The 21,085-nt window shown below is 35.6% G+C and overlaps 1 protein-coding gene across 2 annotated transcripts in view; it reads right to left on the bottom strand.

The window, feature by feature from the left end:
* LOC120535610 (granule associated Rac and RHOG effector protein 1-like) overlaps positions 1-21,085 on the bottom strand; it is a 207,281-nt gene that overhangs the window by 19,915 nt on the left and 166,281 nt on the right. For both annotated transcript variants that reach the window (XM_039763556.1, XM_039763558.1), the window contains exons 7-8: positions 12,431-12,589; positions 754-851 (exon numbers count right to left, since the gene is read on the bottom strand). In XM_039763556.1, coding sequence (XP_039619490.1) covers positions 754-851; positions 12,431-12,589 — 257 coding nt within the window. The remainder of the gene's footprint in view (positions 1-753; positions 852-12,430; positions 12,590-21,085) is intronic.

The raw sequence follows: 21,085 nt of genomic DNA, 5'->3' as shown, positions 1-21,085 counted from the left end.
CTAGCACAGTGGTTAGTGGTACTACCTCATAGCTGGACTATCTAGTGGACTTTACACAATCACCCTTTTTATGAACTCGTCAAAACATGTAGGTTAGCTTTGTTCCTGTCTCTAAATTGAAAGATTATGAGCAACCGTGTCCTTTGAGGCACTAGTGCCCCTGTCCAGGGTGGGATCCTGCCAAGAGACACCAGTCTCCTTTAACCTTGTATCTGGTGGAGATCAGAAAAAGAATGACTTAAAACTGTCATACATACTGTTCTTATTGAAAAATGTATTACATTCTGACTTTTCAAGGATACAGGTTAAAGCAATATGACGATTTTGTAGTGTCTACAATTTAAATGGTCTATTTTTGGGGAGTTTAAAGTGAATAATAAACCACTGTGAAGGCTGCTGTCATGGAAAAACACAGTTTATGAAACTCATCTCGCTTGCATAGAAGATACATGGCAAACTTGTGTCCTTTGCCCTTACCAATACTGTGCTCAATATGCCAAGTGTACTCTCTTCATCTTTTGACTCAGGTGTAATCAAACTGCAGAGTCACACTTAAATTGTGCTCTGCATTTCAGGAGTGACAGTTCAAAGACTTCATTAAAAAATGTCATCTTTCTGAGCAGATGTCTGCCGGTTTATTAGTAAACATTGTACAGAAGGCAATGATTCCATCCCAGCAGATGTTTCAAATCTCAAAATCAAACAACACCTTTAATTCAAGAATGCAAATCAGGCAGAAACATTTTAATGTACCATGTTGATGGAACTTGAACCACAATTTTGGAACCTTCCAGGCTAATCTGAGGAGCATATGCTTCTTTGTTTTCAATTTGAGCTGTATCCACCACAACCTGGAGGCAGAAAAACAGAAAACTAATTAGTTATACAAAGGGAAAAAAATATCCCCAAGTGTAAGTGCAATAGTCGGGGAGTGGATTTGTTCCCATTGTAAAGGCCAAGTAATAAATGCAGTATACTTGAATTAAAAAAAAAAACAATTAGAAATGACTTGGACTATTTATCTTTTTAAATACTGAACAACTAAGAGTCAAAGCCACTCATGTTTATGCACAGTGCTGATACAATGAGACATCCCATCAGTGTTTCAAATACTTTTCATGATCACCAGGTCCCTGAAGACCTTAATGTAAGGTAGCGTAATGTGGTGAAAGAAAGGAGGATGGGATTTTAAATAATGTGGCACATTTGTCTTCATGTTTTTGTCTTTTAAATGGTAACCAGGCAAGAGTCCTACTAGATTTGTATTTGCAGGATGAATGGCACTAGCGCAGACCATAAAATACAATAAGAGAAAAGATATCATGGCAGCCAGGGCTTCATTAGCAGTGGCCCATAAATCTGGTAGACAGCTCTAGGAGCTTTCAAAATGTGACCAGAGACTAGCAAATCCCATTTTAATCAGAGTCTGGGTACTAATAGTGAAGGCTGAAATATTTTACATTGTGATCAGTAGGAGAGGTACTGCATATTAATACTAAAGATGGAATTAAAACACAAAAAAGCCATATTTATTCACTACTGAAAACTACTTTTTCACATTTTCTCAGGGTGTTTCTCTCTGCACCTCTAAGCGAATTTGAGACAACTGATACTAATGATAGAAGCTCTTGCAAAACGTATCATCATTTAAAAACATTCACATCATATGATAAGCAGAATAACAGATGGTTCCAATTAGAGCCGTGAGTATTTCATTTTGGCAACACAGACATGTTTAACACTACAGGCATCATCTACTTTAACAAGCTATTCTTAGCACTTACAGTGCAGTTAAGAACGCCATAGGCCTTGATTAAAGCGCACATACACAAATTTTAAACCATGTACTTGACAGTCAGCAGGTTGGTATACTTGTGCAGCGCAGGAAGTCACAGTGCACACCATAGGATTACTTCAGAGTTCTACCAAAATTACTAGATGTTACATACTGTGGCTTAATTTAAACATTTCAGTCATTTTTATTATAGAAGTTTCACAAGCTATGTAGAACTTGGATGAGCCAGAGCCCAAATCAGGAAACATCTGCGACAAAAATGTAAATGTTGATGTGAGAAGCCTGGTGGTCCAGTAGAGGTTGTTGTTTTGTCTGCACACCTCATAATGAGGGGTTCTGCTCTGTGGTAAGGTCAGGCTTTCTAATGAAAAAATTAATTAACTTGGTAACGCTCTATGTCCGTTATATATGCTGGGGTACATTATTTTTTTTTCCAGGCTTATTTTTTGTGAATTTAACATTTCTCTTATTTAATGCCCAAAATCTGTTCAGATTTTGATGCATTTTTTTTTCAGATTTTATAGCACTGGATTTAAATTTTAAACCAAGACTCCTATCATGAATACATTTTTCTCCACCCATTTTAGTAGTACAATAACACAGCATTAACCTGGAAGCAGCCTTGAGAACACTCTGAGCAAATGGTGTGTTAGCATATTTAAACTTACTCTTGAGGGAAAAAATGGTCTTTACAGAAAACAGCAGAATATAATTCAGTGTTGTTTATCAAAGTCAAAATTAAGTGTAAAATGAAAATTGTGGTCAAGGAAGCTTGGTACATGTATCTCAAAAGGACGTAATTCATAATACATTTTGGACAGGCTAATTTGAGAGACAGAGAGAAATTTGGACCCAAACTACACCAATCCAGACTTCTGTTCATTAACTGAGAATCTAATTGTAAAGTTACGTTTATAGCACTGTCTTAGATTATTTAAGGGTGTGCGATTTTTTTCAGCTAGAGTTTATCCTTGTTGCATATAAATGTTACAACTGCTTTCAGTATTATAAAGGAGTTTTTTTTAATGTAAATAAACTGATATGGACTGGAAAACATGTAAGAATGTTGTGGGACATTCATTATGATTATATTGATTCTTATAAGTAATGTCAGGTGTATTTGAAAGTAACCAGAGAAATCTTATTTAATACGCTCCAAAAGAATGTTAAACTTCAGTATGAATAAATCTTTTAACTTTGTGAGATAATAACTCCAAGACAAGTTAACAGATGTGAAACAATAAAATGGATGCTCTGATTAATTTTAAGTTCTGAGATCTTGCCAAACTCATCATTTTGGTTTAATAAATATGAACAATTATTCTTTAATGAAATATAAATCTCTTAGTAGTGTCTCAGGTATGCTTGCCTCCGGAGAACTGAATTAGGCAAAGAGTCTGATATTCTTTCTACAAAAGAAAATTATAATGAAAGTGCACTATATGTTACTATGTGTTTTGTAATTTGCATTTATGACTAAATTAACTGCAAATTAAATGTCCACTAGGACAATTCATTATGAGAATTCACAAAATAATACAGCAAATCGTGACTTGATATGAACCTTTAACAATGTCCTTTGCACATTCAATATTCTTGTCATGAGGATACCCAAGGTGAATACCTCCAATATATTCCATCATTTTCTAAACCGGTTTATTCCAAATTAGGCTCCTTGAGAGTTTAACTGTTTCTTTGCAGCACCATCCAACTGGCAAGGACCAAAAAAGACTGATCTTCTACCTATCACAGCATACACACACACACACACACTCCCACACTCCCACTTGGCCAATTTATAGTCACTGATTTCCTGTACATCTTCAGGATATGAGAGATCACCAGAAGATCTGGAGGAAAAAACCCAGCAGCAAACAGGGAGGAACAGCAACCTCAATATAACAACCAGGTCAGTATTTTATATCAAAATCATTTGAAATTACTATCAAGACTTTATAGATGATACCTATAAAAAGACTTGATTTTAATATTTTAATATTTATGCAAATATGTTCAGTTAGGACCTCGGGTCAACATCTAGTATAGTCATCAAAAGGCTTAGAGAGTGTCGGTCCTGGGCAGTGTTCCTAAAACCGCTCCAAACACATCTCACCAACTGCACATTAACAAATGATTTGGTGAGCTCAGCAAATCAGAGGCCTCAGAGAAAATGAAAGTTTTAAATGAAAATGTTATACACAGTCTACAATGTGACAGAAGGCAAAGCAATAACCCTGATAAAATGAGAACAAGCAAAAGAAAATATATAATAATCAGGCTCTCATCTATACAGGTGACTCTCCAATATGACATGCAATTAAATGTCCTCTTCCGACTCTCACCAATAAGTCACATGAATGAAACGCAACATTTACTCAAGCCTGTTTTGCTGTGATATTACAGTCAACTTTAATTTTTAAATTATAACAGAAATAATCTGTTTAAAAATTAGATTATGGGTTTATTACACAATTTATAAGAAAAAGCAACAGTTAACCTGTAGTGCATACTTAAACGGTATCAGACTTTTACTACCTTGCATTGCAACCATCACAGGCAATTTGGAGGAGTTATGATTTCCTTTGAAAATATAAACTTCAAATAGTAAAAAAATAAAAGCTAGCCTTTGTGGCAGTCCATTTGCCTATGGCACTGTTACCCCAAGAATTCAAGAAAGAAATAATGAAAGAACCAAAAGTAACTCCAAGACCTCTTGTCCCCCTCCGGATCATCCTAATTTGTAGACAGGAAAAAATCCACAGCTTAATGGCACTGTATGGATAGCACTGGGGGCCCCAGACATAAGTGTCATAACCTGCATTCATATATATGAGGAGGAGCTAGATGTGTCTGATGTGATAGACATATTTATATGGACATGGCAACTTTAATAATAATTGTTTACACTTATAGAGCACTTTTCTAACCTACTCAGTGCATTTTACATAAACAGGAGAGAACCATTCCAACAACCACCAATGCATGGCATCGATCTGGATGATGGATGGCAGCCATTCTTACAACTGTACCCCTACCACACATATGAGCTATTAATTGGTGAAGGGGTGAGAGAGATAATTAGACAATTAGAAAAGGGGGTGATTAGGGGGCCAGAATGACCAAGGTGTGGTGGGCAATTTAGCCACGACAATGGGAAAAATCCTTCTCTTTTCAAATGAAGCCCAGAGAATTTTTATGACCACAGAATCAGAACCTTGGTTTTATGTCTCATCTGAAGGATGTGTCATTTTAATAACACAGTATTCCCATCAGTGCACTGGAGCATTGGGGTCCATACACCGATCACAAGAAAAGGACCCACTGAAGACCTCAACAACACCTCTGCAGCAGCAACTGAAACTTTTCCTAGATGGTCTTCCATCAAAGTAATGGCCAACTTTCAGTAACATTAGGGTAGGGAGATAGGAGTCACAGGTTTGAAGTAGATATAAAACTGATGGAAAAGATAATCATTGAATTCTCTGTATGTAAATACAACAGTAGCCTAAACTCCTATATGGTACTGTAATAAATGGAGCTACACTGTATCCTGTGATTATTTAATTAAAGTGCTCTCTTTACTGGTCACACAATCCCTTTACCTTCACCCATGGTTTCTCTAGGCAATGATCAAAAAAAAAAAAAACGATCACTGATAAAAGTGGCAAAAACAAATTTCCTGGACAGAGTTGTAGGGTTGAGGAGCTCAGCAAAATGAAAGAACCCTAGTGTAGAACTACTTCTTCTTTAGATCTAAAGTAGCCAGCTAAGATGTATTAGGCATACGTTTTGGGTGCCCTTATGGGGGCAGAACAATGGCATATTGGAGACATTAAACCCCTTAACTGGCTTGGGAGTTTCTGAGAATTCCCCAGGAACAGCAGGTAGAAATTTGCTGAGGACATGGTGGCCTGGTTGTTCTGGCTTAGTAGGTTGCCACCATACTAACCACTGACCAATTTAAAAGGATAATGTAACAAAGGAAAAAAATAAAGCTACTGTTCATATGGCTAAAAGTGAGAAAACTACAAATAAAATGTGCATTCAAATGCATTTATGAGTTCTTAGTTCATGTTCTATAAACATTAAAAGCCACTCACCCTGCCTGGAGAAGATGTGAAAATTAGCATGGATTCCTCTGAAAGAAGGCCGCATGAAAAGGCCTTTAAAAGGAAGAGTCAATGAAGTATTGTCTACCAAGCATGGCTCAAGATAATCTCAGCCAAGTCAGCAAATGCAAAATGTGATGTGCTATGCAAGTCCAACTTGCCAGATCTGAAGGAAATGATTTCCTGAACCAAAGGATGCATGTTTTATAGTATTGTTAATTAGGCAGGTGTATCCTCCAGAAAGCAAACATCCCTAAACATTGCAGAAGTTAAATCCTAAGGTTACTATGATGGGAAAATATATAAATCTTTCAAAACGATACTGGGCACTTCTTACTGCCAAGAGCCGACTTGCCCTGTGACATTGTCCTCTTCCAGTAATTCTTCCTTTTATCTGAAACTCTGTACAGTGGTGAGAAAATTCACACACACCAGGAAACCTTCAGTCCAGTGTTTATAGAACCTCTGTTGTGTCGTGCTTAGAAACACAATTTCCAATCCCATCTGACTGATGTTTCATGATTTAATCTATTATTAGATGTATGAAATGAAAGTGTGACATACAGTATGCTAAAAAGATGAAAAGATCAATATCTCTTAATATATGTAACATCTTATATTATCTATCAATCCATTATCAATAATGAGGGTTAAAGCATGTGTGTGTGTGTGTTTTTGGGACTTGACTAGATGCAGGCAACTGAGCCACCTGTGACTGAGTGTAAGTCTGAACATGCACGCCCATGTGTGCTGAGTAGGATTAGTACCCCAGCAACATCAGAAGGGTAAGATCACCATCTTGCATGACAACAGTCCAGTCCTAGCTTACATCCCTATTACAGGGTGAACCATACAAAGTTTGGTGTATTCTGCTTCATAATAAGGAAAAGCTGGCTTTGTTGGATCAAAAAGCAATGCCACTATGATGTGGATCTATTTTCACAGAATATGAGTAACTAGAAAATAAAGAACTTAAAGTGTTTTAGCCCTTCTGTCACACTGGAAGTTTTTAGTGTCTCTGAGTTTGCCTTAGGATGCCAGTTTTACTGTGTGACACATGTGACTATCCCAAGTTCAACATTAAAGCAAAGATTGCCATTTGGCTCCTTCTCCTGCTTCAATAGAGGAATTAAAATGCAAATGATTGTATCTTTTTTATTTAAGCAAAATGTCCTGTAAAATAACATTGTTCCACCATAAAGCAACTTCACAGAACTAGGAGAGGACCCTGCACAGCCTTATATGCTACCTTAAATGTACACTAAAGGCTAACCAACAATGACAACTAAAAGGGAAATGATGTTAACCACTAAACAAAAACCCTAAATTTTTATTCAAAAAAGTCAATAATGTTAGTTACAACAATCTCTATGCGGATATAAATCTATATGCTGAATTATAACATAATTAACATATTTTAGCAGGGGTTGAAACAAAAACGTAGAGTCACTGCAGCCCTCCAGGATCAGAGTTTGACACATCTAATAGTGTACGACTCTGCTGACTCATGGGTACCTGACAATCCAACCTAAATAATATATACAAATTTGTACAAAGGTGTGGAATCAGCACACAGCCCTGTGGCTGTCCACTTTGACTTTAACTAATTATGACAATGTTCCTAGTACTGTAGTTTTTTTTATGTGCTTATGTTAATTTTTCACCTTTATGCAAGCTGCTACTTAAATGCTAAACTTATCCAGTTCACTTTTATTTAAATGGGTTTTGAAATTAACAATATTTAATATTGTGTGTTTCATTTTAATCAAGGACTTTTGTTGCTTCATCATAAAACTCAAGGTTTTTCCCATCTAAAGCTACACTGACTGCCCACTAACAGCCCTTTACCAAATAGCTGTTCCTGTATATCCTGTCCTTTATAATTGCTGCAATAATATTCCTGTTACTCAGATTTTAGTTCAGTGGTACTTCATTCTAATTAAATGCACTATTACTTAAAAGATAACTCTGCAATAACAAATATAGTATAATTTAAAGGCACAAAACAAACAACCAAAAAAAAAAAACTATGTAAACAAACTTACTTCATGCAATTCATCCTCCTTGGGGACAGATAACATGCTTGCTTACTGTATGTCTGTCTGTCTTTCTTCAGAGACACAGAAGAACCTTCCTTTTATTCTTGACGCATCTGCTAAAAATCTCAAGTTCCCTGGACTACACTTTCTCAGGGTCCAGCAGTTCCTACAGCACTGTGATTAGAGCTTTAACTTGACCATTCAGAAACATTCACTTCTTTAATGTGTATGATCTTTTTAAAGCAGAATGTGTGCATCAGCTTCACTTTTTCATTGGGCTGATACAGATTTCTCGATACAGTATTCCACTGTAATATTTACTTTTCAGTACAAAGAAGTATCCCCATGATGTGATAACATGCTTTATTAATAGAGATGGAGTTATATAGGTCACTGCCACCATATACAGAAGTTTGAATTTTGGAGCACATTATATATTGTAGTTTGTTATATAATACTTTAGTAATGTTTTTGGGCAGCCAAAAACACTACAGAAATTTTAACAGGTTAACTGACTGGGTTCCAAGTACATTGTTAATTCAGTACATTAAGCTGATTCAGTCTACGAGTGCGCAGCAATGTATCTGGTGGTTTCAGGAAATACTGAAGCAGTCATAGAAATAATTATGTCCACTAAGAAAACTAGAAAATGAAAACATCAGAAACTGTGTTGTTTTTACTGAGATAAGAAAAAAAATTTTGAACAGGTTCAGGGAAATCTTCAGACAGAAGATTTGCAGTAATATTGGATAAACTATTTCGTAACACAGATATCAACAACTGTTGATGAAGTTGAGATATAAGAGTCATTTCCACCCACTTGTATTATTTGCAGTAGATACACCAACTTATTTTTTTCAGCAGCTGTGAATTAAAACTAAAAATGTAAGTTTACAGAGAAGTGCCATGTTGTACGAAACAAAATAAAACTGCAGAATACTACTGTCATGTGAAACATTGTTGAACTTTAAAATTAATAAAAATTAAACTTGAATGGAAAAAGTAAATAAAACCCATCAAACAGATTGGCATTTTTAATTGGTGGGGAACCAGAAGGACTGAAATATTTTAAAAAAATCTGTCACAGTTATTACTGAATATTTTTTTTAATTTCATTACGTTTTTTTTATTGTGCAAGTTATTGCCATTTTTTAGAATTATGTATATTTATACCTGCAGGTTGAATTAAGTTAAAATTTTATAATTTGTTTGAATTTTGTTGTGAATCTTATTAAATGAGTACAGCATGACAAACATAAAAATCATACAAGTAATGTAAACCTGTAAAATATTGTATTATTTTTTTTTGAGCAATAAAATAAAAATTTAACGTTTTGAATTGTAAATACTAAAATTGTCAGGAATTCTTACTTGTCATAGACTCGTATCAATAAGTGGTGTAAAATAACGTTGAAAAATTGAAAATTTATAAACTAGTACTTTTCACACATGTACAAGTTGACATTAATTTCGTAATTTGGCCTTGGTAGTAATGGTATAGAAATTAATTGCTTAAACTGTTTCAATTTTATAATTCCAAATTAATAAAAAAGTATTTATTTACTGGGAAATGACCAGGAAAAAATCACTACCACCAAAGATCTAGTTACTGCAGCTGTCATTTGCCAGTTGGTTGGATGACTTTTGTATTGAAGGAGAGGCAAAGAATGGTATTTAGTACTAGGGTGTTGTACCATGTTAGCCATTATGGATGTAGTGAGAAGTTAAGCAAAAGGACACCTTTTATTGGCTAACTAGAAAGATTACAATATGCAAGCTTTTGAGGCAACTCAGGTCCCTTCTTCATGCAAGATCTTTCTAGTTAGCCAATAAAAGGTGTCATTCTGTTTAACTTCTCAGTACAATGGTATTTTTACAATAAACCATCTAAAGATAAGAGTGTAACAAAAATATCAGTCTAGGTTCCATCTGTAAAGCTACACAAATAAATCTTAACATTAAGAACTACAGTACTACCTCAAGTTGATGTATAACAATAAACTTTAGATGAATATGAGTCAAAATCCACACCCCCTTTCCATGTTTTACAATTGAAAGGAGGCCTGGCTAGCAGTACATGTAATGGGTTAGATTGCTCTTCGTCTTCCTGGCTCTCATTGTGTTTATCCACTTTTTCACACTTAGTTGACCCTTTGTACACATTTATATACACATTAGTCAGGAAACAAACCACTCAACAAACATGCCTTGAACCCAAAGAATGGGAATATCAGGTTAAGAGGAGAAGAAGAAAGCCTAGAAAAATGAAAGGGTTATAAGGTGCTGCAATGGAAAAGTCTCCATGTTACAAGATCTCTGGTCAGGGAAGATTGGTCAATAGTATCAGAGAAAAGGTAGGTGCCACTAGGTGGCAGAAGTCAAATATTAAATAAAGTTCCAAAATGTCAGTACTCCAGCTGAGCCCCGGGGAATTGTGATTTGCAGGAAGTCAGGAGACATCAATTTGTGTTTATAGCTGCCTAGAACTGTCATCTTACAGATCAGCAGATGAGTACTGCCAGGGGCTATGGGAATCCAGAGCAAAGTCTAACTAGAAAGTAATGAAAACTAAAAAAATTCCGTCAGTTCTGGGTTTGGCGGAGTCCACAAAATATTTTAATTCATTGAGTCAGGCCGTTTCTATCTGGTACAATTCCAGCCAAAACTTTACTGCTCCTTGCATGATTAATGAATCTGGAGGTGAACGTGTGAGTGAATCCTGTGAGGACTGTGAAATTATATATATATATATTAAAAGAGATCAACTGTGATGAGAGGGAAGCTCAGCCTCTACCCTTGCTGTGATACTTTTGTTTTGAGACATGTTGTTTCAATTAATTTCAAATCAGTGTCTGCTCATGTGTGGAATGCACAGCACTAATATGTCCAAAAAAAAAGATGTCTGTGTTTTTAGACATATTTTTGGCACTGTGTACAGAACTTCCTAGAAAAACTTATTTAGAATTAGAAAGATGTTTATGCTCACTTTACCCACGTAGAATATTTTTTTTTCCTTCTAATTTTGTCCTTTAAGCTGTGTCTCTCAAGAGTTAGGTACGGCACTAAATCACCTCAGTGCTCCCTAACACGATAGGGTTGCCGCTTACCTACCCCATGATTTATGAGACTCTGTCCCTGTGAGGTACATCAGGCCTTCTGAACACAATGTGTGTAGTACATAGAACCAGACAGAAGCTGGGTAATTATTTAGACTTATATTACAAGTTTGAGGAGCATGAAAAAGACCACAATCAAAAGGAGAGATTGAAAATACCTTGTTCTAATATGCCACAGCCCAGCATTTGATATATAAGAAAAAAAGAACTGGAACTGTGTTGCCTGAAAATGGAATACTCTGGTAATGTCCTTGAATGTCTAACTAAATATGTTAGTGTTCCATTGAGGGCTGTTTCCTGCCTTGTGCCTGGTGGTATTGGGATAGGCTTTAGCAAAATCAGCAAAGTTGAGAAGGCTGTTAAGAACGTTGTATGTCCTGACAGGAGTGCCCAGTCCTTAAATTGAATAGTAAAGGACACAATTGTTAAATAACTAATCTAAAGTTCCCCAGATTATTTTATATTAAAGACAGATACAAAAGGTCATCATCTAATATAGGTTATGGTTTATTTTTGGGTTTCAGCCTATATTGTCTTAATAAACCCAAATGTAAGAAAAACATCCTGGCTCAAGGAAAATATAAAAGCTTTAAACATATTATATTGGGCAATGGTCTAGACATTAATCAATGTATAAATAAAACATGAAGTGTCTATAAAAATTGATACCATCCACAATGCTGTTTGGATCTTTGCCAGCATTCTGTACAGTACATATTAAAAAAAATAGTCTGGTATCCCCCAACCTACCACTGCATGCAACCAGGTTAATCACACAGTAATACTGTCACATGATCCGTGATGTGACCATCAACTTCCACCTAATCAACTAAATGCTGAATGATGGCCCAACTTTAAGGGGTTTTATGGTATCCCAGCCACACCCTCTTCTCTCAGGTGCAAATTCATGGTAATATGAACAAAAAATATCAAGATGGTCCAAGAACTATAATAAGCAAAAGGGAGTCTTTCCCAATCAGCGCAAACATCCTAAAAGTTATATATATTAAAAAAATAAATAAATAAATAAAAAGTCAATTAATTAGTGAAGTGTGACTCATCCTGCCACGTCATAATTAAAGGACTACCACATCACACACAATAATTATTATTAAACCTGAATTGTTACATAATACGAGCTTCGCTTCTGCTTTTTAAGTTATTCCAGAAATTCTGCAATTCTTCTACCGAATCCTAAATAAGGTCTGACTTGCAAAGAGCTGTCACCATGTTATTTTGCAGCACAGCACCTCAGAACATAACAGCATATAAATTTATTGCTATTTTTTTATTCAAAACAAAAGTATTAGTATTAATAATGCATTGATATATTAATGACATGAATTTGAAAAATAGTAAAGTCAAACTCACCAAGCCAGCCTGACCAAATAGCAACTGCACAGCAGTTTTGCAAGCCCCACGCCAGGTAGATGGACAGACTTGATTTAGAACTTCAGTCACAGGGTAGTCATCTGTAGACATTATTCCGTTCTGACCGGCAGCTTCTTTAATAAGTTGCAGCATTGTTTGCTGTTGATATTCAAAAAAAGAAAGAAAAAACAAAATCATATTTTACTGCTAGCAAAATAGCTAAATACAAAATTCATGTTCAGATTCAACGGGTTGGAAAATGGATGGATGGATGGATGTTTACAGCTTCCCTCTGAAATTAACTAGAGCGTGTATGCTTTGAACTATTCCCATTTGTGACTGTTTCTTGTCCTTCACCCAATGCTGTCAGAATCGACTCCAGCTCCTCTGCAACCTTGAAATGGATTAAGCGGATTTAAAAATGACGTTATCTGTATTTATACATAATAGTATGTTGACATATCAGAACCTTAAACTATGTAATACAAAACCTACATATAGTACAATATACTGTATAGAGATAACCTCAACATCAGCCTACAGGAAATAAATTTGTTGACCCTATAAATTGGCAATATAATTATTTTACTAAAATAGAATACGAGTACATGGGTTTTTTTTTATTTTTTTTGGGGGTGGTGGTGCCCTATTACCATTCTGTGATAAGAAAGGGCATGGTGGCCATCTATCACATAGTAAGCTTCTTTCAAAGAAGAGGGAAAAAAACAACATATTTCCAAGGCATTTGTCAGCTACATATAACTACTTTGTAAGCAGTGTATTTATGATGACACAGCATTCAGGTGGTGATTGATCAGATGAATTAGATCAGATGGGTATGACCCCTTCCATATTTTATGAAAAAACAGTCTGGCAGGCTGTGAATGCCATATGATGTACACTAATTGCCTAGTAGTGACAGCAAAGGCAACACCTTTCAAAAGATAATCAATTTATTATTTTGTATGTACAATTTGAAGCGGATGCCATCAAGTTTTGATTTATCAATAATTCAAATTAATGTAACTCATTTTTATATGTTTCACATAAAAAACATCCACTAATAACTACAATGTAGAGGATCTACTTAAGAAGAAATGAATAGTCACAAATATTCTTTGACCTTAACAAGCCAAAAAAAAAACCAAAAACCCTTTGACTTGAACCGGTCTACAATTCATGGGACGCAGACATAAAAATAAAGACATAAAGCCAACAAATAAGGAAACAAACAACGCCCCATCGAACTAAAAATAGAAGAAGTCAAACAAAATGACAAATGGATATTTTTTTGAAAAGCATTCATAGGTTATGGTAATGTGCTGGAGAAACAGGAAAAAAGATAAAGAAAACAGATTTATCAACAGCATGCTATTAGTTGTTGTGCTCTCTACACATGTGGTCTGGCACCAATTTCCTGGTTTTTTTTTTGTTTTTGTTTTTTTTAATATAAAGAATTGGTCAGTATTTAAACAAGGCAAAATTAGCTTGCATTTTCTTTTATATGTTACAGTTACATATGAACTAGAAGACAGGGGCAGTCCCAACTTGATTCATGGAGTGGTAGTGGAATTGCTGTATGCAAACTCTGAAGACAATGAAAGGCACAAAATGCATCAGCTAAGGAACAAAATACCACTAAGCTTCATGTGCTCATCTTCTCATTACGTCTAAAATGACTAACCCTGATATACACAGCACTGGGCATACACATCATGACTTTATGGAAGTAGTGTGGCATGAAAATATCTTGGTATATATTTTTCTCAGTGAACGTAACCATATTCTCAACTAAAACCTAGAATTAAATAAAAGGCATCCTGAGTGATCAAATAAAACTGTGACACTTAAATCATTTATAACGGAAAGTAATTGAATCTTCACACTGCAGCAATACATGCAAGCGGACATTTCCTATACCTTTCACAGTGTTAATTACAGATGACAGACTGGCACTTATAATTTTATCTGTACAGGACATTCAAGATATTTTATTATCCAGGTTTTAATGCTACTTTATTCTCATTAATGGGAAGTCTGACAATTTTACTACAGTGGTCTGATGTGAATTCCATTTTTTACCATAAATCTTGAACAATGACCACAGTTCAACCGAGAAAAGCTGATGAACCCTATCTTTGCAACTTCATAACTTTACTCCTTGCTCTTGGAGTGCTTTATTCAGAAAGGTTTCACCCAATCTTGAGAGGACGGACACACCTCAACCAATGTTAAGTTAATCAATATGGCTACTATGGCAGAGACTTCACATACTGTAGGCCCTTAGCCTTTGAAATGGCTATGTAAAATGTTTAAAATCCAACCAACATAAATTTTCCAGACAAAATGTCATTATGTACCGCTTGAACTTAGGTGTTGAAAGCTTTAATTGGAAAGAAAAGACCAAAGGGAGCCAGGTTTACACTGGAAAGACTGGGTCTAAATCAGGCCAGAATTTTTAACCTATTCTAAAAATCCAGTAGATGACTATTTATCCATTTAATTGAGCTGTATCCATTAGTGGAAAAAGTGACTTTTACCCTAACAAAAACACTTTTCGGTATGTCCCTCCTCTATATGCTAGTGCACCTCATATGAAATTATCAGCAGACTGTAGTCAAAATAAATAACGAAAAATAAGATTTGGAAAATGTTTTTATACATAATTAAATTTCTTTCTTTTTTTTTTTTTAAACATAGTCAACTTGTTTTCTGGTTATTCTGATGTTACTGAGAAACATTACCTAATATATTATAACAAACTGTGTGATTTGACTGCAGCACCTTTTATCTTAGTAATCTGTGATGTTTTTTCTGATTTTCTTAAACCATATTTAGGACTGGGTGGCACAGTGAAGCAGTAGTAGCGCTGCTGCCTTGCAGTTAGGAGAACCAGGTTTGCTTCCTGGGTCCTCCTTGCGTGGAGTCTACATGTTCTCCCCGTGTCTGCGTGGGTTTCCTCCGGGTACTCCGGTTTCCTCCCACAGTCCAAAGACATGCAAGGTTAGGTGCATTAGCGATTCTAAATTGTCCAGAGTGTGTGCTTGGTGTGTGTGTGTGCCCTGTGGTGGGCTGGCACCCTGCCCGGGGATTTTTTCTTGCCTTGTGCCCTGTGTCGGCTGGGATTGGCTCCAGCAGACCCCCGTGACCCTGTAGTTAGGATATTGCGGGTTTGATAATGGATGGATGGATATTTAGGACTGGAGACTGCTTATTAGAAAGTATTTTTAAAAATTAGGTCATCAAAGTAGTATGTTAAAATATATGAAAAAACATGCTTACTGTTCAGGACTTATGCCTTTTCATTTTGGATTCTTAATTCAGATGCTTATTCTATAGGTCTCCTTTGAGGATGTGTTTGGCAGTTAAGGCTGTCAGCATATCATCATTAGAAAGGACAAGGAGTAAAATTTTATATTTATGTATGTATTTTGTACCTTTTAAGAAACAAATGCTGTTAGATGTGTACTCACTTAAAATGAAAATCAATATTTTAGAAGTTTATTGAGCACTTTAACTTAGTACAAACTAAGTCCTTTGTGTTAGCAATTCCAAAATAAACTTGTGTTACACAAATTAGAGGTTCTCTCTAGGAAATGCAAAACAGTGTTAAATGACATACAAAACACTATTTCATAGTCTCTTGAAATGACTGACAGATGCAAGTTATTGTTAAGTATGTGACAGACACATTAACATCACATCAACCTTAATTCTTCCTATGGGTATTCTGGTTTTCTCTAACATTCCAAAGATGTTCATATTAAGTTAAACAGCAATACTAAACTGGCTCTGTGTGACTGCAAATTTGTGGGGGAGTGGGTCCTAAAAATATCTGTTGCTATAATAAAAAAAAAAAAAATAATAATACATTTTATTTATATAGCGTCTCTCCTATGCTCAAGGCACTTACAGAACATAAGAAAGAACAGCAGGGTATACAGTATATAACTTTGTACAAACCAAATAAATAAATAAAGAAGATTACGACAGTGAATTCAGAGAAAAAAAAAGCCTAACAGACAACATAATTGATGGTCTAGCACACACACATACAGGTTACATGAGCATCTTGACATAGAGGTAAACTGAGAGATGGGTAATAAAGTCAAGTAGAGCTAAAAGCTTTCCTGAACAGATGAGTTTTGAGTTGTTTTTTAAAAGAATTCATGGAGTCAGGTGACCTGATTAATTTCAGTAGGTCATTCCCGAGTCTGGGCGCTATACAGCTGAAGGCCCTGTCACCCAAGGAGTGTAGATTAGTGTGGGGCACAACAAGATTGCCAGCATCAGAGGAACTTAGTGGGCAGGCAGGCACATAGTGATGGAGAAGGTCACTAGAGGTTATTTAAGGCTTTGTAGGTTATTAGTAGGATTTTATATTCGATTCTGTTTGAGACAGGGAGCCAGTGAAGACGAAGCAGGATGGGTGTGATGTGCTCACTGCTGCTGGTTTGAGTAAGGACTCTTGCAGTGAGTTTTGAATAAGCTGGAGCTGTGACATTAGATTAGAAGGGGCACCTGCCAGGAGCAAGTTACAATAATCGATGCGGGATGTGATAAAAGCATGGACAAGTTTCTCAGCCTTAGAATAGGAGAGGAAGGAGCCAACACGGGATACGTTACTGAGGTGAAAGTAAGAAAGTGTCTTAATGTGATTTATGTGGGTGGAATAAGAGAGGGAGGAATCAAAAATGACACCAAGATTCTTTGCAATAGAGGCAGGTCTGATGAGATCACCGCCAAGATGGACTGGGAAGGAGTTCATTTTATTAAGTTGCATTCTAGTCTCAATTTGAAGGAGTTCAATTTTGTTGCAATTTAATTTTGAAAAGTTCTGCTCCATCCAGGTTTTAATTTCACTAAGGCAGGTTGTGAGCTGAGAAAGCTCTGATGAAGTTCCATTTTTAACACTGAAGTAGAGTTGAGTATCATCTACATAAAAATGATAGCCCAATCTATAGCTACGAATAATATGGCCAAGGGGAAGCATATAAAATACAGAAGAGAAGAGGGCCGAGGAAAGAGCCCTGAGGAACTCCTTGTGTGACTGGCGCCAAGCTGGATCTGCTGTTGCCAAGACTAACAAACTCTTGCCTATCAGTCAGATAGGACTTGAACCACTGGAGGGCACTGCCAGAGATATCCAGCATGTTCTCCATTCTGGGCAGTAGAATGTCATCTCTGACAGTGTCAAATGCTGCACTGAGGTCTAATAGAATTAATATGTTGGTTTGTCCAGAGTCTGCTGACATAAGCAAATCACTAGTTACCCGTAGCACCGCAGTTTTACAGCTGTGCCATGTCCTGAAACCAGAAGGAAAGGGTTCCATCAAGTTATTAGTGGTTAAGTAATTGGTGAGTTGGAATGTTACAACACGCTCAAGAACTTTTGACAGGAAAGGTAAATGGGAAATAGGCCGGAAATTGTTAAGATAGTCAGCATCAAGACCAGACTTTAACATTGGGGTTATAGAAGCGATTTTAAAAGTGAGCGGCGCAGAGCCAGTGTCAAGGGATGAGTTTATTATTGTTGTAACAGTTGGGATTATGGCATGGGTTGGTTCATGTCACCCGAAAGAAGAAGAAGTTATAAACAAGACAGAAAATGTATAATTCGCATAACATTCAGGTGCGTTCTATGACATAGTTAACTGATTAAAGTTGGAGCATTTAAAATTTTTTAGTTACTCAACTATCACATTTTGTTTTTTTAAATGTTTTTGTACCTATGAGTCACATTCATAATTCATACTTTTTAATTTGTGGTGGCTCAATAGCTTTCATATATAATAGAGGGCAATTCAAGTGATATAAAAATGGCATTGATTGATGTCCTAGTGGTGGTAGTTGTTTTAAATTGTCTTTGACTAACTATGTAGTTTAAATTTCTTATACATGGCATTTTTTAAAATAATTTTCCAATGCACTGTTAAAATCCCCATTAAGCCTCAACATAAAATTGTCGGCTGCTTTGGACAATGATGGGAGATCAGATGTGAAACTCTGGCAGTAAATTTTACACAGAAAATGCAGCTGTGAGGTTGCCTTTACCATAAAGTAATAAATACGTATTTATTCAACCCATGCCTACAAAGCGAGGCTTACATATATAAAAAAAAAATAAAAAAATTTACTTTTATGGTTAGCTTTTCTGAAGCAGCAAGAGCAGTAAAGCTGCTGTATAAGCAGCTTGTGCACACACACCTATCTCCACATTTGATTAACTTGTATTGGGGATCTGTTTTGTTGTCAGTAGTGGCTGTCAGACGAACAAAACGAAAATATACAAGTCTGTGTGATCTCTCTCAAGGTCAATTTGAAACAGAAAACTCGTCCATAACCGAAGTTGCATGGAATATTTCTGTGTTTTAAGATAAACAAGCTTGTAAATTCACAATGCTTTTTAATTTAGAAAATTTCAAAAGTTGACATATCTCAGTGAAAATGGAACTTTCTTGACAAATTTCCTTGAAGAATAAATATGCCAAGTTTGAACAAATTCAGTCCACTGGGAGCCAAGTTGTTCATGCCGAAATGCAGACATGCCTATTACACATTAAATGCCATTGAACCATAAAGTGATGTTTAACTAAAAATAATACAACATACTGTACGTCCACCAATCCATTCAATTTCAAAATTGTTTTATCCTGTCTCTGTTTAACACACAAGTTTTTTGAGTCTATGAAAAGGATGGGGAAAAAAACATCTATCCATAAAAAGGAAAAATCTAGACAAAATGACACTGTTGTACTGGCTGTTCAAATGATCAGACAGACAGACAGACAGATAGATGGATAGATAAATAGATAGATAGATACTTTATTAATCCCAAGGGGAAATTCACATACTCCAGCAGCATCATACTGTTGTAAAACAGAGAATAACTTTGTATAATATTAACGTTTACCCCCCCAGGTGGAATTGAAGAGATGCATAGTGTGGGGGAGGAACGATCTCCTCAGTCTGTCAGTGGAGCAGGACAGTCACAGCAGTCTGTTGCTGAAGCTGCTCCTCTGTCTGCAGATGATCCTGTTCAGCGTTATCTGAATTATCTGAGCTTTGCCAAATGCTCTCCATGTTTTCCGAGAACAGCACCTCTAAACCAAATTTGATGAAGCATCTGCTGTATATTAAATGTTTGTCACGACTTTTATAAGAACATTGTTAAAAACAATTGTAAAACAAATAAGAGATAATGAAAAAGTGGGTATCTGCCAGCTTCCGAATCATACAGCAGACAAAACAAATGTACTGCGTTTAAACATTTTCTCTCAAACAAAGAGAACATAATTTGGGGGGTGGGTGGTAAGTAAATATAAGGAAATAAGCTCTTTAAAACTTCTAAAAAAGGATATTGAAATATTCTGGCTTACCATAAGACACTAAATACTAAAGATATATAAAACTGTAATACAACACTGCAGTTCAAAGATTTATTTAACTTTTGTCTCACCATGTGATCAGTCTTTACTAAGTTCACCACAACTAAGAGAACAACCAATTATATTTTAGTTAAACTGTTTAACTTAAATTATTCTAATATTGCATGGATTTAGTCTTGTCAAAAGACCAAGATGATCTGCAATTGGAAATTATGTATGGAATTTCTCCACTGTTCCAGGTGTGGCAATGCATGAAACATTATCCAGCATTCTTTTCTACAGACATTCAGTGCTGCCTTTTAAGGAGTTTTTTATTCCCCCAGACAAAGAAACAGTTACAAAGTGCAGCATCTGTTATTAAATCGGCATACATAGCTTAGTGCCTTTGTCAGTATGGCCAAGACATGAGAATGTGGAGGAAAAAAAAAAAATTCCACACAATTCTAATTTAACTCAATGATTTCACCTCTTAAAAAAACACCTTTGTATTGTAGTTGTTGTGCAGTTTAAGTTATTCCATTTTACAAACTGGAACAATGGATAACTCTCAGCAGAACTCTCACTTAATCATACTAGTGAACTTCCACTGTAATTGTATGGATTTCAATACTTCCAACATTCTGCAGTAACATTATTTTCATTCTACAAACATTGTATTATTTCTTATTTTAAGAGATCTATAAAGGTTTGCAGATTAATATTTTTACATTGAAATTCATTGTGCTTATTCAAAAAATCACATATATAAACTGTTACTAAACCTTCCCTACTATTTTTGTCTTCTCGACATTCTGCTGTAAACTTGAAGTCAATTATATTTAAATCAGTGACAATGGGAGCTTTGAGATTCAATGCAGTTCTACCTGATTCTCACAATAGTTCATTTTTTGTTTTGGATTTTACTGATTTTAATAACAATTAACATTCCATACAAATAAGTCAAGCTTTACAAGACTTGGTTCAAAACAAATCAACACACACCCATGAGAAAGAGAGCTAGATCAGCAGAGTAAACTTTATGCTAACAAAAATAAGTAAATAGATAAATTAATAAATAATTTAAAATAAACAGAGGAAAAAAGAGGGGAGAGAATCTGCTTCCTCAATTGAAATGCTTATTCTAAAATGTTATTGATATGGGAAGAGAATCTACTTCCTCCGTGCTTCAAGACCTTATTCTAACATATTATTAATTAGATCCTGCCAGGTTTTGAAAAAGTTCTGCACAGATCCTCTAACTGAGAATATGATTTTTTCCAATTTCAAA

Source organism: Polypterus senegalus, chromosome 9 (assembly GCF_016835505.1).
Source record: "Polypterus senegalus isolate Bchr_013 chromosome 9, ASM1683550v1, whole genome shotgun sequence".
NCBI lineage: Eukaryota > Metazoa > Chordata > Cladistia > Polypteriformes > Polypteridae > Polypterus > Polypterus senegalus.
The sequence above is the reverse complement of the archived record's forward strand: the minus strand, read 5'-3'. Positions and strand labels throughout refer to the sequence as shown.